Source organism: Carassius auratus, chromosome 3 (assembly GCF_003368295.1).
Source record: "Carassius auratus strain Wakin chromosome 3, ASM336829v1, whole genome shotgun sequence".
NCBI lineage: Eukaryota > Metazoa > Chordata > Actinopteri > Cypriniformes > Cyprinidae > Carassius > Carassius auratus.
Window position 1 is genome coordinate 340,647 of NC_039245.1, and position 18,137 is coordinate 358,783.

The 18,137-nt window shown below is 36.3% G+C and overlaps 2 protein-coding genes across 4 annotated transcripts; both read right to left on the reverse strand.

Moving 5' to 3' along the window:
- Positions 1-205: 205 nt before the first annotated feature.
- LOC113042439 (serotonin N-acetyltransferase-like) lies at positions 206-2,598 on the reverse strand. 2 transcript variants are annotated; one of them, XM_026201317.1, is made up of 3 exons: positions 2,360-2,598; positions 918-1,072; positions 206-820 (listed from the first exon to the last, which is right to left on the reverse strand). In XM_026201317.1, the coding sequence occupies exons 1-3, from the start codon at positions 2,466-2,468 to the stop codon at positions 515-517; spliced, it is 570 nt and encodes a 189-aa protein (XP_026057102.1). In that variant the 5' UTR covers positions 2,469-2,598; the 3' UTR covers positions 206-514. The 2 variants fall into 2 exon arrangements, with proteins under 2 accessions (XP_026057102.1, XP_026057092.1); XM_026201307.1 differs by having other exon boundaries at positions 2,300-2,598.
- A 3,234-nt stretch (positions 2,599-5,832) lies between these two features.
- On the reverse strand, positions 5,833-17,815 carry LOC113042382 (E3 ubiquitin-protein ligase MGRN1-like). 2 transcript variants are annotated; one of them, XM_026201215.1, is made up of 17 exons: positions 17,244-17,815; positions 16,834-16,952; positions 16,548-16,636; positions 15,069-15,215; positions 13,447-13,564; positions 13,156-13,222; positions 12,922-12,965; positions 12,770-12,817; positions 12,601-12,669; positions 12,331-12,490; positions 11,800-11,909; positions 11,499-11,713; positions 9,812-9,923; positions 9,690-9,735; positions 8,648-8,752; positions 8,392-8,435; positions 8,062-8,199 (listed from the first exon to the last, which is right to left on the reverse strand). In XM_026201215.1, the coding sequence occupies exons 1-16, from the start codon at positions 17,329-17,331 to the stop codon at positions 8,395-8,397; spliced, it is 1,578 nt and encodes a 525-aa protein (XP_026057000.1). In that variant the 5' UTR covers positions 17,332-17,815; the 3' UTR covers positions 8,062-8,199; positions 8,392-8,394. The 2 variants fall into 2 exon arrangements, with proteins under 2 accessions (XP_026056990.1, XP_026057000.1); XM_026201205.1 differs by lacking the exon at positions 8,392-8,435 and having other exon boundaries at positions 5,833-8,199.
- Positions 17,816-18,137: the final 322 nt, after the last annotated feature.

The window sequence follows — 18,137 nt, forward strand, 5'->3', positions numbered from 1 at the left end:
ACATTAGGAAGATTCTACAACAATATATTTAACATTTCCAAGGGATGGAAAGATTACCGTATTTCTCAAATTTTCAATTACATTTGTTTATTTTTCTGACCTTATTTTTTTTAATGTTTTCATTTTTTCTACCAAAAGAATGTTATTAATGTTAAATGTTATTAAAACTGAAAGAATATAATTTTTTTTGACTGATCGAATATGGTGATTTTTTTTGTTTTTTCTAAAATCACTTTATTAACTGTTAAAAGCAGCCACTGTGTCTTGACCAGTAAAGTGTGCAGTGTATCTCGTGTAGTACAAGAGAAAGAAAAAAACAACAACAAACAACATCCTTAGCCTTCATATACCCAAATGTAAGTGCTTCCATCTCTGTAAATGGCACTCATTTACACTCATACGTAAGTCTCTGGTTCTTGCTCAGGTGGTAGTAGGGCTTTAAGTCTGTGATTGCCAAGAGCCGTCCAGAATCTATGCATGGTGTCCTGAATCAGGATCGAATGAGCTAAAGAAACTAACATCCGCTGTTTCGTCGTGCATAAGCCAGGCCTCCAAGCTGATACTCCATCTCTGTGAAGGTCAAAGCCGGCACATTGATGGCAGAGAGACCCTTATTCTTAAAGCCAGCTTTCTGGTAGAAGGGCACCAGGAACTCCTCACAGACCAGCAGGGCTCGGCGGAGACCGGGAAGACAGCGCAGGTACTGCAGATAGCGCCAAAGCAAGATCGAGCCTTTGCCCTGCTGCCGACAGTGACGGTGCACAGACAACACGTGGATGTGTACCGTGGAAGAGTCTGGGACGTGTGTGGTCATGGCCTCCTGGATCAGATGGTCAAAAGAGGGTTAGAACGTGAACTTACTTTGATGTTCTTGATACACATGATAACCGGTTTCTGTAAAGAACCATGTTTCTCACCTGTTCTAGTTTGTCTTTGTCCCAGCCAGATCCGATGATGAAAGCCACCAGCTGGCCCTCTTCAAACCATCCCAACGAAAGCTCAGGACAATGGCCCAGGAAACTAAGCACCTCTTCAAGGGTGAGTGGACATTCACCAGAAACAGAGATGAATGCTGCAGAGGGAAAAATACAGGGATGAGTCAGCCCTGTCATACCAATGCACACAAGAGCTTATCGGAGGATTGTCAGGTTTATCACACTCGGATCAGCACGTTGACCTGAGTCTTCTAGATCTTGGGAAGTTCTTAAAGAGTTAAGAGGGTATGAATAATCAACTCCACCTTAACTCAAAGAAAAGCAATCACAATTATAAAACATGGTGCGAATAATGCCATTTGTTGAATAAACTGATATGTGTGATAGTACAGTATTCTAAGGGCACTAGTTGTAAAATAAAGACTTAAATACCCAATATTTTTTTAGACTAACTTAAACCATTTTTTCTTTTCAAATTGATATGACATACACTACCTTTCAATCAAAAGTCTGGGATCGGAATAATTTTCTTATTTTTTAAAGAAATCTCACCCATGCTGCATTTATTTAATAATTTAAAAAATCATATCATGACTTACTTTAAACCTATTTTATTTTTCATTTAAATCTTTTTTTGCAAAATGCTATTACAATTTAATGTAAGTGTTTTATATTTGGATTTATTTTCAAATTGTATTTATTTCCATAATAGCAAAGCTGAATTTTCAGCATCATTTCTCCAGTCTTTAGTATCACATGATCCTTCAGAAATCATTCTAATATGCTGATTTGCAGCTTGAGAAACATTTCTTATTATTATCGGTGTCGAAAACAGTTGTGCTGTATAATATTTTAATGAAAACAGATATAATTTTTCAAGCTTCTTTGATGAATGGAGTTCAAAATTACAGCATTCATTTCAAATACAAATCTTTTGTAATATTATACTGCATTGAATTCATCCTTGCTGTATTAAAGTATTATTTTCATACTTTTTAAATTATTTTATAATATATAAAAATACTGAGCCCAAACTTCTAAAAGGTGGTGTACTTCAGTACATATTGCCAAAACTTTATAGAAAATGAAATAAAAATAAATAAGGTAAATATTTGCGCTGTCGACCTGTTGCTCACAAATCTGACCTAAACCCAACGATCAGATTTCCCAGAGAAATGCCTTCAGCGAGGGATCAGGTGTGTAAAACCTGCTGTCACACTTATCATCAAACTTTTTATCTAAAAACATTTCTCACATTATTGACACAACCATCAGGTACTTCTGGATCTGTGTTTTGGTAAATATATAAATAAAATATAATATAACCCCCAATATAACCCCAGTGTCTGTACAAAACATCTTACCTTCTCTCTCTATCTCAAACACACTAATGGCATCCTGTGGGGTGAGATTACGAAACTCACTGGCTGGTAATGTGTGTCGTCTCTGCCGTCGAGAACTGGCGACGCTCAGCGGTGTCTTCAGAAAGAAAGGCTTCAGGAAGGGTGAGCTGACGACCTGCGGTGCCATCATCTGACACGCGCACACTTCTGACTGCTGGAGGACAAGGCGGTCTCAAATACTAACGCAGCCTCTTCAGCTCTTAGTTTTCTCTCACCTTGAAGTTTGCAGACACTGCTGTCTTTCTCTCTCAGAGGATTTGTTCAATGACTCTCTACTACTGTCTGATGTGTTTGAATCCTAACACTTCTCTGTCACTGTCACTGTCACCTCTCCTCCTCTTTAACCCTCCCCTCGTCCCTCTCTTTGTCCCGGCCCACCCAGATCTGCCAAAGTGCGCCGTCTTTATAGGGATAGTACTGTGAGCACGTGCCAGGTGAAGCTGCAGCAATTTCCTAAAAGTCTCTGTGCTAATAGCCTACTCACAGCGCAGCTCCTAACGCTCTGTAGTGTTTACGCCAGCCCTGTTAGATCTGTTACGTATTTGGTGTTGCCAAATTCAGCAAGCTACTGCTTAGTAAGAGAATAAGGACACTGAGAACTACGTACCAATATGTCATTTTGAGATTGTCAGCATCGGCTGAAAAATAAGCACACTGGGGCAATTAACAGAATTGGCTTATCACTCATTGGTGTAACATTTCCAAAATCATTGGGTCTTCATCAATTTGTTAATACATCTTGCACATTACACTATCATTCAACTGCATTTATAATTGATCAAAATACAGAACTAGTATGAATTAATAACTACTCTTTACTGAAATAAAATTAATCTTTATTACATAACAAAGTAGCCTATAAGTAAACCATATGTGGTCTATCCAGATGTGTGTTGGGAGTGTTTTTACAATATTTTATAGTATATTCTCTTGTCAAATAGTGCCATTTTGTTGATTTATTTTCAGTGTTGGTTAGTTCTTGTGTAATCCAGCCTTCTGTTTAAACGAGAAACCCAACAAGAAAATTAGATGTATGTGTTTTGTCCTTTATATACCCAGCTTTTTTTTTTAAAGTACTGTACATCACATTGTGTTTCATGAATACTGCTTTAATTACTCTGAAATCTTCACCGGTGTCCATTTTCGTTTAATTTATCAATTTCATTATGCCAAGGATATAATTCACATGTATATTGTCTATTTTGAATACTGCTTGCTTCATTTATTGATTGCATTTATTGGAACATCCCTTGTTTTTGTACAGTCCCATTAATTTAATATAGTTTAGAGATCATTTTACATCTGTATAGAAACCTATTTAGTGTTAAAATTGTTCCTTGCAGAAGAATATATATTGCCATTAGCATATAGTGTAGTCCAGTCAGTGATGGATTGGTAATTATTTGATATCACAGCACGCGGCTTATATATTTATACATTTTCTTTACACTCTGCTGTTCATTATTGTCCAGTGATGTCTTCCTTTTCAAATATACAAAGTGAAGGGAGCTTTCAGACAAATGGCATCTGACAAACTAAATATATCTAGTCTACTGACTTACTGTTCAATAACCGGCTGAAGCCTGATGAATCCAGCTCTTTACTCTCAATGAGAGGATGCTCTGGGTTAATGCTGGACCTCAGATGACATTATAAAAGGAGCTACTTCAATAGATAATTTGACCTTTAAACGACCCTTCCGAGTAATTCCAATCATCAGCTGATTAGTGTAGAATCTATATTGGCATCCTTATATTTTACAAGACAGTCTTTTAAAAGTGTTTTAAGTAATCATCATCACTTGATACATACTAACATTTGACCATTTAGATCGATGGTGTTTCACAGAAGTTGAGATTATCTGATAATAAATCGCTTGTTGACCTGTAAAATGTAGGCTAAGAGCTATTAGGAGGCAAATGGATGAGTCATTCAGGGCCAAAGCAAGCTGACTCACTCAAACACTGTGGCATTACAGTCTTCTGTTTGTGTCGTTTGAGTCATCAGAAGTGTTTTTAACTGTGTTTGACACATTATTTCTGTGTTCATCCACTAACATGCTCAGACGATGTCCATGGGGTCTGTAATTTATTTAATGTCTTAATAACTTGCCTGCTTTTTAAAGCGCCAGTGTCATCATGTGACTTTCCAGTCAGTAGGTGTTCATCGATGGACGCCATGTTTCTCCACGTCGCTTCGCTGAAGGTCTCGACCCATGACACGTGTTTACAATTGTTGGTAAGTAGGTAAATATGCTGTTTATACAGTCATCTCTATATTGCATACTTAAACTCAATCTTTATCCATGTGTTCTTTCCCTTCATACGCGTGACTCAAACTGATCTCATGCCTCATGACCATTTTCTGACACAGTTCCACTTTCATAACGTCTGCCTGAATTAATTATTTTTAGACACACGGTATAGTTAACCAATATCAGACGAGGAACAAAGAAGATTGCCGTTCTCCTGAGCGAATGATTCAATTATCCATTCATAAAGTCTTTTTGAACGAAGCTAATTATTCAATGACTGGTTTGTTAAGTCCAAGCTTGCATGGCAGAGGTGGCACAAGATGGCATAAGGGTAATGGCATTGCCTTAACCGACTGTTTAAGTTTAGGTGGGGCACGAAAGTACGTAAAAGTAAAACGATTATAGTTGCATGAATAATTCTACTGAATTAATGTTTCGAATAGCACATTTCGAACAAAGATATTAAATGATGGAGAACAAATAAATAGTTTTATAACATGTAACTACCGCCAGTAAGGCGGTAAGCCACTTTAATAGTTGAATTAGTTACTTCTTATTTAAATTGCATTAAATACTGTAGAGTAGTATAGAACAATGTTTTACAAAATAATAGTCTAGTGGATATAAATTAAATTTTTACATCTGTTAAAATTTATGTTTTTATTGTAACCGGCTCCTTTTAAATACATTGATCAGTTCAAGAATAATTTATGCGAATTTATATTATTCATCTGTAAGAATAAAAAGAACAGTTTCGTGTCTATTCAACTGGTCAAGGTTGATATGGGATTTAGAAAGTAATTAGTAGTAAGTACTTCAATACTATTTAGAGAGAGTAATGAGTGCATTCATCTAATTACATGGTTGAAGATTTGTATCTATTAATCATTTTTTTTAAGTAGCTTACCCAACACTGCTATAGTGTTATATTATTCTGATCAAACATGTATTTTAAAGAATCTGCCACAGACGATGATGCAGAAAAATAACCACACACACACACAAAATTATTAACAACATAATTTTTGTGCATCTGCAAAAAAGTACTAATATATAATTTTAATATATAAATAAATCGGGGGGGGGGGGGGGGGGGTCTTGAAGTTGAAGTTTCAGGAAGTGTCTTGAAGGGTGCTGAAGTGCACTTTAATATCAGGACACACTAGTAAAGCACTGCACAACAGAAGTATATGCTAGTGCAGGGTAATAAAAATAAAACACGTTCGAGTGCAATAGAAAATTTTTCTAAATTACAGTTGCTTTGAAGGACATTTTATTTTCAGTGCACCTGACCAAAGTATATCAGAAGTACATGCAAAAATAGCTTATTAGAAGTGACAAAATCACATATTTTGCTTAAGTGCTGCTAAAATACTTCAAAAAACACAAATGCTTAACTTCTCAGATTTAGGAAATAACACTCATGTAACTTATATACAACATTTGTTCCATAATAATGATACAAGTATATTGCTTTCCTAATAAGTATTTTTTTTTTTTTTAAGTATGCTTTAAATGCACTTCTCAAAAGAACCAGAAGGCACAGTGGAATATTTAATTGAAATGGCACATTATTTGAGGAAATAAATAATATGCATATTCCAGTGCAGTGATAAATCTTACATAAGTTATTATCATGCAGCGCTGTAAGCAATTAATTCAACACTATCAATAAGTTTAATCAGTATTCACAAATGTTGTAACAAAAATCATGTTAAGTATTATAGCATTGCAAAATTTGTATAAGAAATACGTTTCAACCTTCATAACATCAGTTTAAAATGATCTGCTCTCCACAATGGACATTACAAAACAAGAACATCAGTCTCACATCTAATGCATAAATGTATTCGAAGCTAAAGGTTACAGCTGATGAACACAAGAACAGCACCGCTATGAGCAAAAGCAGTTGCAACATTTGCTTTGTTCTTTAAAGGCACATAAACCTCTATGCATAATGCTACAAGACACTGCATATCTGCATGTTTGAGGAGAACAATGAGATTTCATGCTTCTTGTGACTTTTTCATTGACCTTTTCTTTCCTTTCCTCTCATAAATACAGGACTCAGCTTTAAATAAATACAACCAATCTGACAAATATTCACAAAGTTCTCGCTCTAAAATTATTTGTTATAACATCTAAACCAAAACATGAAAGGAATGCTTTTACATGTTTAAGTATTTATAGATTATATTACAATATTCATAAGCAAATAGAGAGGTAAATAAGAGTAAACCATGGCTTTTTTAGTCCTTAAAGAGCATAAATAGCTGAACAAGCAAGCACATTTAAAGCACTGTTAGACCTCACAATATTTGGTCATTAAACTGACAAGAAATCCACCATTTCCAACAGTATTATCATTATAAATATTACATTTGAAATCATGAATATATATATTCAGAAGTGCTTTTCTGACTGCTCATCTTCAGTCAGCACACACACAAAAAAATAGTTCAGGACATTTACCGGTAAGCTCTTACTAAGAAATTAGTTTATCTGTATTATACACTCATTTGTTGACTTTTACATTTGCTCAAAGATATCCTGAAATGAGTTTTTATTAAAATGTGCTTTGTCTGTTTATCGTAGCCAGCTGCTTTATGTTTATTAGTGTTAGAATTAAATCCTGGATCAAGGCTCTAACTCTAGTATCACATAACCAAGCACCAAAATGACCTGCTTCACTCTCAACCACACACTTAAAAATAACGGTTTAAAACATAGAAGTGGTGAGGAAGTTCCTCAAAGAACCTTTTTTTAAAGATAATCTAGAGAACCCTTTTCCACTTTAAAGAACCTTTTGTGCAATGGTAAGGTTCCTTGGATGTCCTTCAAGAAACAATGGATGCCAATTCAAAAACACTGTTTCCAGAAATCACCAGAAATTTCATCTGCAACCACCATCTACCATTTCATACTTTTTTTTTCCATTTAAGGATGGATTGTGAATCTTCAAAAGTTCAGTAAAATTATACCATGAAGGCATTTTGTAATTGGAAGGAATATTATTTGAAGTTTTAGAGTTCGGTCTGTCAATCAAAGCTATTTCATATGACTTCTGAAAAGTTGGATTACTTGATATGTAGTATGGACTAATAATTTTATTTCACTGGTTTTCTGAGCTAACCAAGGACTTTAAAATCAACTTCCACTTTATGGAATGTAAAAGAGCAGACTGGACATTCTGCCCAACTTAGTGTGAATTAGTGATTCATGGAAGAAAGATAATATAGCACAGTTTGGGTAAGGGTGGTCATTTTGGGTGAAGTAAGCAACTTGTTCAAAATAGAGCCCTAAACACCAAGCACAAGAAATATGACACACCTCCAGAACAAGCTCATCGGCCTCAGCCAGTTGTGTTTAAAACAAAAGGCCTGGAACAAGAGTCAATCATGTTCACAGTGGGATATTGGAAAGGGAGTGCATCAAACTGCAATGTGGAGACATGTCCAGCTGTACAAAGAAGGAGATGGACAGGGTTAAACATCCAGTTCATCATCATCATCATCATCCATGTGCAAATGGCTTGAGGGACCCAGGAGCGGCTGGATGGAGCAGCAGGTACTCTGAGTGTTCAGACTCTCCGTTGAGACAGATAATCCTACAGAAATGACTGCAGTTAAAAATATATACTCTACACAAAAATCACATGCCATAATCAAAGTTTAACATATGTCAAAGCAAAAATTGAATGATTGATTGAGACTGAAGAACTTTTTGTGGCGTAGAGGTTTGGAACTGAGAACAAGAACATGGAGGAACAGCCGAGAGAAGGACACCGAAGCCTACATACCCATTACTCTTCCAAACCAATAGAGCAGGAATCAGGACCTACAGCTGCCCAGAGCAAGACCACGAGAGAAGGCAGGGAAAGGAAGTCAAGGAATAACAGGCACACACGTTAGAGCTTAATGACAGAGAGCCAGAAACATAGCGTTTGTCAAATTGCAAGAGAGGAAGAGTGCACACACGCTCAAAACAATACTGTCTCTGTAAAGGACACACTCAAAGCATGCACAATAGGCTCTTGTGTCTGGATGTGTACTCACCGGGGAGGGACAGGTCTCCAGGGGGGTCACTATCAGTCTTGGTAAAGCTGCTGTGCTCACTGCTGCAGTCATTCATCACCTCTTCCTCCAAATTCAGTCCATCCTCTGTATAGATTCACAAACAATAGCTGTAACTGCATTTAGTTAAAATATATTATTAATGCATAAACGACCCTAGCAATTTCTGGATTCTTAATCACTATCTTATGTTCTCCACTTTTTTTTTAATCAAAATATTTGTATTATAAATACGCTGCTCTTCAACAGCTTGTGGTTATGAAGTCATTTGTTTTTTATTTTTAATTAATACTTCTATTTAGCAAGGACACATTAAATTAATCAAAACTGACAGTAAAAACATTTATTGTTTTGCAAAAAAATTTACATTTCAAATAAATGCTTTTTTTCCTATTCATCAAACAAAAATATTCAAAAATATTAAGCAGGATTATTTACTGTATTATAGATAAATAAAACTAAACCATTAAAATAAAAACATTGTAATAACTGGACATAAATTTAATTTGAAAAAAAAAAAAAAAAAAATATATATATATATATATATATTAAAAACTTCAAATCAGCATTATGAAATTAAGCATATCTGAATTATTCTGAATGATGAAAATTGAATAATATTTAACAGTATTACTGGTTTTACTGTATTTTGACTAAATAAATGCACCATTGCTGATCATAAAATACTTTTTTCAAAATCATAAAAAAAAAAAAACCTATAGATCCCAAACTTCCATTGGCAGAATTTACTTGTTTTAACCATGACCTTAAAACTTTTTTGACCACATAATATGTAGCCAAAGTGGTAAACAATATGACTTTGAAATGTTCAATTCTATGACAGCACATCTGAAAATGCCCCTACAGGTTCAACACTTTCAACCATCTATTAAAATACATTAAAAAGACGTAACACAATTGTTATAAAAGCATTTAACTCACACAAAAATAGCTTTAACATCATATAGCACTTGTTTTATTTTCCTATTTCCAGTCAGACAGTGATAACAGTGGAGTCACTCACCATCTTCAGGAGACAGTGAATCAGGGACGTCCTCTCCAGCCGTACCCTGACAATACAAAGACAGTGAAGAACATGAGAAAGGTGCAACCCCATCAAGCAGGCCGTGTGGCTGTGCTGCTGACCTCAGTGGGGGCAGGACTGCTGGACAGCAGCGTGTGAGCTTGTGCATCAGACATCTCAGACAGTTTTTCTTCATCCTCCTCCTGAATGGGTGATGATGGAGAGCGTAGAGTGCTGCAATAACACAGACTATCAGGACTAGGGATGATAAGACTAATAAAGTCTTCTAATACAAACACAATATTAAATGTTTGGGCCTTTGTAGTCCTTATCACAGGAAACATTCAAATATCTTTTAGATTTCTCACTATTACAACTAAATGCACTGGGTGGCGCTGTGTACATGCGACACTGGTCTGATGCGTGGTGATGAAGTAGAAAGTGTTTATATTCTAATCTGTATATCCGGTTCTTGTTATTGTCACGCGCCCCACTGGATGGGGATCTGCTTTTATGGTAAAAAGAGAACAAGCTGCTACAAAAGGTGAAAGTCGTGACATTTGCCAAATATGGTAACCCATACTCAGAATTGATGCTCTGCATTAACCCATCCAAGTGTACACACACACACAGCAGTGAGATGTGAACAAACACCCGGAGCAGTGGGCAGCTATAGATCCAGTGCCCAGTGAGCAACTGGGGGGTTCAGTGCCTTGCGCAAGGGCACTTCAGCTATGGGTATTGAGGGTGGAAGAGAGTGCTGTTCTTTCACTCCCCTCGACATTTTTATATCTTGATGTGCTTATAAATATATAAATATAGAATATATAAACAAATATATATCATTCAGTTATTCGTTTTTTTTAATATCTTCTATTAATCAGTCAATCAATCTTTTTATTTGGGTATGAATGTTAAGCAACATTAATTGAAAGTTGCCCTTTTAGTTAAACAGGAAGGAGGACACTGAGTCAGCGCATGCATGCTTCCTGAGATACTGAGCATATTTTCCTTGTTGCAATGCCAGCAGGATGGACTGAAAATGCAAGTGGAGTCATTATTCTGATTTACGGAAAGGAAGTTCATGACATCTTGCTGTGACACATAGAATGGTAAATATAGGAAGTTCAGTCCTTGACTTGTCATTACCCAGCTACTATTATTCAGTCACAAGAATGCAAAGATAGCTTATCAAAATCTCCCACTTGAGACCAGCCAAAAAGTTGAAACAATGTTACAAAGTCCATTAAAATGGTATGAAAATTGCTGTTTTTATTCCTGTAATAACCCATTTCCTATCTCCTAGAAAAAAAATCTGTGCAGTGCTGGATAAGTTCAAGAGGAAAGAGAATCTTGACTTGCTCACATGACTGTTTTTTTTTTTTTTTATTCAGCAAGGAGTTATCACTGTTTCCTCAAAAATAAGAATCAGCAAATCTGTTTTCAACACTGATAATAAATGTTTCGTGAAAAACAAATCAAAACAATGATTTCTGAAGGATCATATGACACTGAGGACTGAAGTAATGATGCTGAAAATTCAGCTTTGATTTGCAGGAATAAATTACATTTTAAAATAGGAATTTGTTATTTTAAAATGCCATAATTTTTCACAATATTACAGTTTTTACTGTTTTTGATCAGACATAAACAGCCTTGGTGAGAATGAGTCTTCTTTCAAAAACATTTTAGAAGTCTCACCAAACCCAAACTTTTGAATGGTAGTGTATTTATCCACACGATGTCATTGAGGACAGTTGCTTGTTTGGGTCAGTATCCAAAACCGAACATGCAGTGGGTCAGGTTTACCTGTCGGGTGACTTGCTGACTTTGCTCTTCTGTCCACAACTGTCTCCAGAGTGGTCAGGTGAGCTGAGCTGCCTGCTCTCTCCACTCAAGCTCCCAGCGAAGTTGATCTCGTCATACAGAGGAGCAGATGGAAGGCCAGGGGACACAGCACCAAGACCATTCAAAGCCTCCAGCAGTGAGATGGGCTCAAAGCCAGGGGGAACTGAGTCTGAGCTCTAAGAAAAGGGACAAAATAATGAGAATCAGAAAGTGATGCCATGTTGTCTTTTATAGAAACAACACGGAGGAATATGTGTCATACTGAGTGCTCATCATGATCCATGTTTTGAGCCAGCACTGGGCTGAAGGAAACAGGAGAAAGTGCTCCAGGCTTCTTTCTTACAGCTCGAATCTGAAGAAGAGCTCGAAACGCTGGAGACAGACAAAAAAGGCACTTCAAAATTTCTTCACAGGCTTTTCGGGATTTTTCTCAAATGATACACAACCGTGGGACTGTTAAACTGATAGTCCAGCCAAAAATTCTCCACTCACGTCATGTCTCGGACCTGTAGGACTTACTTCTACGTAACAGAAAGCAAGATATTTTGAAGAATGTGGATAACTAAAGAGTTTCAGTTCCCTTTGACCTTTATTCTGTTGTCACAAAATACAGTGGAATTCAGCAAGAAGCGGAATGGGATGTACTCAACATGCTTCAAAGTAAGATAAAAAAATACCCTGAAACCTTTTGATCAGCATACTTAAAAATAACTTCTTTTGTGTTCCACAGAAGTAAATGTTTATAGATTTGTTATTTTTAGGTGGACTATCCCCTTCAACAGCAGTTACATACGCAGTCGGCAGATCGGGCAGTTGTTGGCCTGGTAGCGCAGAGTATCAGCGCAGGAGTTACACAGGCACAAGTGCCTACAGGGCAAAATCAGAGTGTCCCGCAGATCTGACAGACACACCACACACTCGTTGCTGTTGTCACTGTTCTCATCATCAGATGGCTGTGGGGAAAACAAAAACAAATTCACAATGAGATTTTCCATTACTTATAATACAGAGACCTATATAAATATATAGAAAATGTAATGAACACCAACAACAACCTTTTTACCTTTGTCTCTTGGTTGTTTTTGTTCTCAATTCCATAAATCTCTTGTAACAAGTAACTGACACGGTCCACCTGTGGTGTATAAGTGAATGTTTAGGGGAAAAAATATTATGAGCTCATTACCATCTCTACCTGAGAACAATGTGACAATATGAAAATCATTAAGACTCACAATTTGTTTCTGCTTCAAAGGTTTGACTGAGAAACTGCCATCAACATGCTGTTAATGTAAAAAATAAAAATAAAATGTGTGATGCACAAATACACAACTGCTACAAATAAGCATTTCAGAGATTATGCATATGGCCATCAAATTCAACTCACTTTTTCAAATGCTGCCAACAGTACATGTGCATGTCCCAAACAATCTGAAATAAATGATAACTATTAAAATGCAGATAGACTTATAACAGCACTTAATCAAACACACTGATTGGTTCTCTTTTGAAATATTCAGGGAACACTGTGCTGTATAGATACGGCATGATAAAATGTGACATTTTTGATGTGGCCAAGTCTTTTATACTCTTCTACTATAATGAAGTCCTGAAAACATACCATCTCCTTCATCCACCACAGCCTGAATCACCATGGGGAAAACACCTCTGTCCAAATCAAAGTTGAGCTAAAAAAAAAAAAAAAAGAAGAAGAAGAGAAATGCATCAAGTCAAAACAAACAATTAAAATTTTCCAATGTCAGGGCATTTTCATTTGACTGGATTTGCTTGATCATGCACTTCATTATGTGCAAACTAATTAATGCAGAGGTCAAATCAATATCTTAGAAGCTAGTATGGATTCAACCATCAGAGGAGAGTGACAGCACTGAACTAGACTAAAGGTACTTACATCTTCTTCCTTCCATTCAGAGAAATCCATCTTGAAGGAGGGCAGGGTAAACTGCTGGCTAACCCCTCGTTTGTAATTTATGGTTTCAGAGACTAATGCAGGGGTTCTAGGGCTGTATCTTAAGAAGACAAATATATTGTTAGTGCACAGATATCATAACAACATGTTCATATAATGCCATTCAGTTAGTTCAGATGATAATCATTACATTTATAAAACTTTTTCATTGTAAATGTATTTTCTCTTTGGCTCACTGTGCTCCAGTGACTGATTGTGATTACTAAGCAAAAAATGAACTTTCAAAGTAAAACAAGAACACTTGCACAAAAGAGTTACTCAAAAGACTGTTATGCAATCTCTTTATGAAATGCTATTCTTAGACTAAAGCTATTGCTAAAAGAGCCAGAATATTTCCATGTTCACAAATGACTGTTCGTTTTAGATCCCCACCATTATATAACAGACCATTATATACAAACATGATATGAGCTTTATTATTACATAATTACTTTAACATTGACAATAAATTGTAATGGTATCAATGAATGGTTATATTACTGATTTAAACATTGAATTTTTTTCACATTTGAAGTCTATTTTCTAATTGCATATTATAGATCTTATTGTAAACCATTCATATGTTTTTTTGTTTGTTTGTTTTTTTGTTTTTGACATTGTAATGTTTAGTTAAAATGTCATAACTGGACATTCCAGTAGAAGAGAACTTCTCTCTGGTGACCTGTGTGGGACGTCTCCAATCTTTAAATGCACTTAAATCTAGGGATAGTAACGATGTGATAAGATTCACGATACTGATATCAAAATATGATTTTCCTGCAATTTTTTTTTATTAAATTGTAGACAAATTATTAATGAAAATGTGTCCTTATATATCGCTTGGACAAAATGCTGTACATTTCTTGTAAAATGTATAAATACAAATAAAAGAAATCTCTGCAAATAAACAAACTAAGGCCTTGTCTGTGCTCCTTCCATTTAAAATTAGAGGCAACCACTGCAATTTAATCATGATCCAAACAAAGATGCTGTTATGTAGATTTGAAGAAATCTGAAGCAAAAACAGAATTGTCTGACTTTAGTTTTGTGAAACTATACTACATGTCCGGACGAAATAAAACAGTAGATGGTCTGAAAGAGACACAAATTCACTCCAACAGCAGGGGGCGCTTATGGAACAGCAGCGATATAGCGTTTCATTGGTTACCGCTGTGCTACCTTAATATACATTACACAGATGCAAAATGAAAAAAAAAATAACATCTAAACTTTTCAGAAGACCGTATTCACCTGTTGAAATTTGTTTAACATCTCAACCGATTTGAATCAATCATTTGTATCGATTTTCAACAGGCTTGGATTGCAGCATTACATTCTTACTTAAATCTACCCCTGCGAGCTCACGTTCGTCTGCCTCCACTTTTGACAGCAATGTCCATATCTCAAAAACCAATCAACAATCAATGCAAATAACAGAGTTCACACCCTAAATGTTTCCATAATCGGTTACACTCAGATGTAAGTCACAATATATAAAAAAGATATGTCGCTTTACATTAAATGTAGAACTGTTCAAACAACATTAAAGATGAAATGGTCCTTACAATGCCATCCCATTGGAGAACTCCTCAAAAGCCTGGCAGTAGATAGTGATGGCCACTCGTGCATCAGAGTCAAAGGTGAACTCCACTCCATATAAGGCCCTTGGTTTTGCTCCTTCATCAGTAGGAGTATCAGCGTCATCTTTATACCTATAATCACACAAATTGACAAATGCTAAATTACTTAAAGATCCCATACTGTACACATTTTTGGAGATTTATTTTAGGTTTTGATGTCCTTAAGAATATGTTTTTGCAGTATAATTAGCAAAACTCATCACATATTTTTACAGCTCCTTTCTCAGAAGGTCAGCTCAAAATGTGGGTTTAGGTTGGGAACAGGTTGGTTTTAGCCTGTCTAATTAATATTCACGCGCCTCTCTTCTGATTGGCCTGTTGTTTTCTGATTGACGCACAGCCAGGCCAACCACAGGTAGCTAGCATCAGCAAAACAAAAGGGGAAACTCAAACCAGCAGATTCGGCTACGTAAGGAGCTTAAAATATCATCTTGTTGTGATGTTGGGTGCCAGAATCGCCGTAATACAGCCTCAAGTTAGAAATTTTATCACATATCTGCTGCCACTGCCAGACAAACAAAGCGATGACAGCTCTGGTTAAATGCGATAAAACGAGTGGACTGGACGGAAATGTTCGGCAAAAATGCTTGTGTTTGCAGTGCACTTATTGAAACGGTTCAATAAAGCATTGTCTTTTGTTGTTATGGACGAGTCTACAGATTTCTTGCATCTCACGATGTCATGTATGAAAAAATGTCTGTGCATGCCTGTAAACATGCACAGACTGTTTATATATAAATCATTTGTAATTGTTTATACGTTGCTGTGATTTATTGTGGCTGGAACAATAATGTAGATGTAAATATTTGCATGCTGAAATTGAAATGTGCTAGATAGACACGATGAGTTTATCTTTACTATACACGTTAGATGTGATCCACCTCATAGTAACAATCCTGTCAGATTGTCCATCCTTTGAGTGAGAGTGTAACGTTCCAGGTCGGCCGATCTGGTTTTCTGGTTAAGGTTAACCTTTTTGATATGTTTCAGTGCTGTTGCTGCTCAATGCTCAGCAATGGCACGGGTGCAATGTTGTCTGGGGGGCTTGACAAAAGGAGAGTGGGATGGTGGGCAGTGCTTGGGTGGTGACTTTAGGAGGTGACTGTGTAGTTCTGACGTCAACTTCTGACACAACAGTTTGTGAAAATTCACTGCTACTTTTAAGCAGGCTGTGTGCATTTTACTGTGGACTGACTGTTTGAAATTTATATAGTAGTTTATTAGTCCCTAGACCTTAGTTATCGTGAAAAAAGCCAGGAAATTTCAACTTTGACAATAAGGGACCTTTAAAACCAAGTACATCAATAACAGAATAAAAGTAACTACATGCAGCACAGAGATAATTTGTTCTCAGGATATGAATGTTTATACTATATATTTTATATAGTAATCCTGAATCAGTACCTGACCAATCGTAATGAGTCTTTTCTGATGTTGACAAGACTTCTCAATGTCCTGACTGGCTCATGGGGTGCTGGAGTAACATAGGGAAACTGTGGCAGGTACCACACCGAAAAAAAAAAAAAAAAAAAGTATTAAACAAAGAAAATATGTAAATTAATATTTTATTTAGATTTTTGTTTAACAACACATGAGTGCCAACACAAGAGTTCATCAAAAAGAGACATCAACAGTGCAAACATCACAAAACTCTAGTCTCTAAGATGACAACACAATCATAAGGCTGTACCTGCACTGGCCGGTTACCAAGAAAGTTGAGATCCATGTTCTCTCCAAAAAGGTATCCCTCTGGATGAGGAGTGTCAAACTTCTCTCCTCCCATGAAAAAATGGCTGGCGAAATAGTTTCCTTTGGGGAAGAAAATGGTCATTATCCAATCTGACACGTAAAAATGTATAAACAAACAGTAACACCATCAGTTTACAATGGTATTCAAATTTGTACATACTAATCCGGTTTCATGTGGACTTTAACTACATCATTTAATCAGTTTATTGGCAGTAATGACCTTATTAGATAAATGTTTAAAATGGGAGCTTATCTGAGCTCAATAAATCAGTCTAATAGAGCTGACAAGTGTTTACAACTAAAAGACAAGCTCTCATAAACGTCGCCTACTATCACCACAGACCATCTCACCTGATTTTGGAGGATATCTGTATGCAGAATTGGCCTGGATGTCGATGTCCTCAACACCAGCGATTCTTCGACTAATAATTGAACCCATTTCTCCAGCTCAGACCGATGTACAACCACAGCAACACGACTGGTTAAGTGAGCTAACCTTAGCCGAGAAAAAAACAGCAACGGCTCCAAGACGAATAAAGTGTTCAAATCAACATGACGTGTTTGAGCGGCATTTCTTTTCTTCTGAGTGGGATCAGATGTGTCTCTTACAGTCGTATTATGTGACGTTCTGATCAGTCTTGACACACTAGCTAACTGACTAGCATGCCCGCTCCTATCTAGTTAATTAGTTCGCCTGTCACGAACTGGTACTCAGTAAAACAAGTGGTAAACAGGCACATAAAAACTCTAAAGTAAATTATAAAATGGTAGACTGAAGACCTGCAGATAATTTTGTCCGGGGTGTTTTCTCCAAATAACAATAGCCGTTTTCTTCGTGAAAACACAACACAAGGAAATCGTTGTTGCGAGGCGACCCCGCGAGGGTTGTAGCAACTCGTCACGTGATTGGCTGAGCTCGTCACGAGAGGCGTCTGTCAAGAGGAAACAAGCTTCATTTGTCATCTCACTGACACATCAGCCTACTAGACAATAATATATTTTGGTAACCTAAAAGATCTGTAATATCTATAAATATAGGTATAAAAATATATAAAAATCCACAGTGATTGGAACCAGTGATGCATTGCTTATAGTTAAAGAGTAAAATGAGCTTAAATGAAGGGACATTGTTCAGTGGTCAAAATATAACTAAAATAACACTTGTTATTGTCTATCAGTAAAAAATAAATGTTGTATGTTGTGGGCGCCATATACTTATATTATTATTATCGTTATTTTTAATCA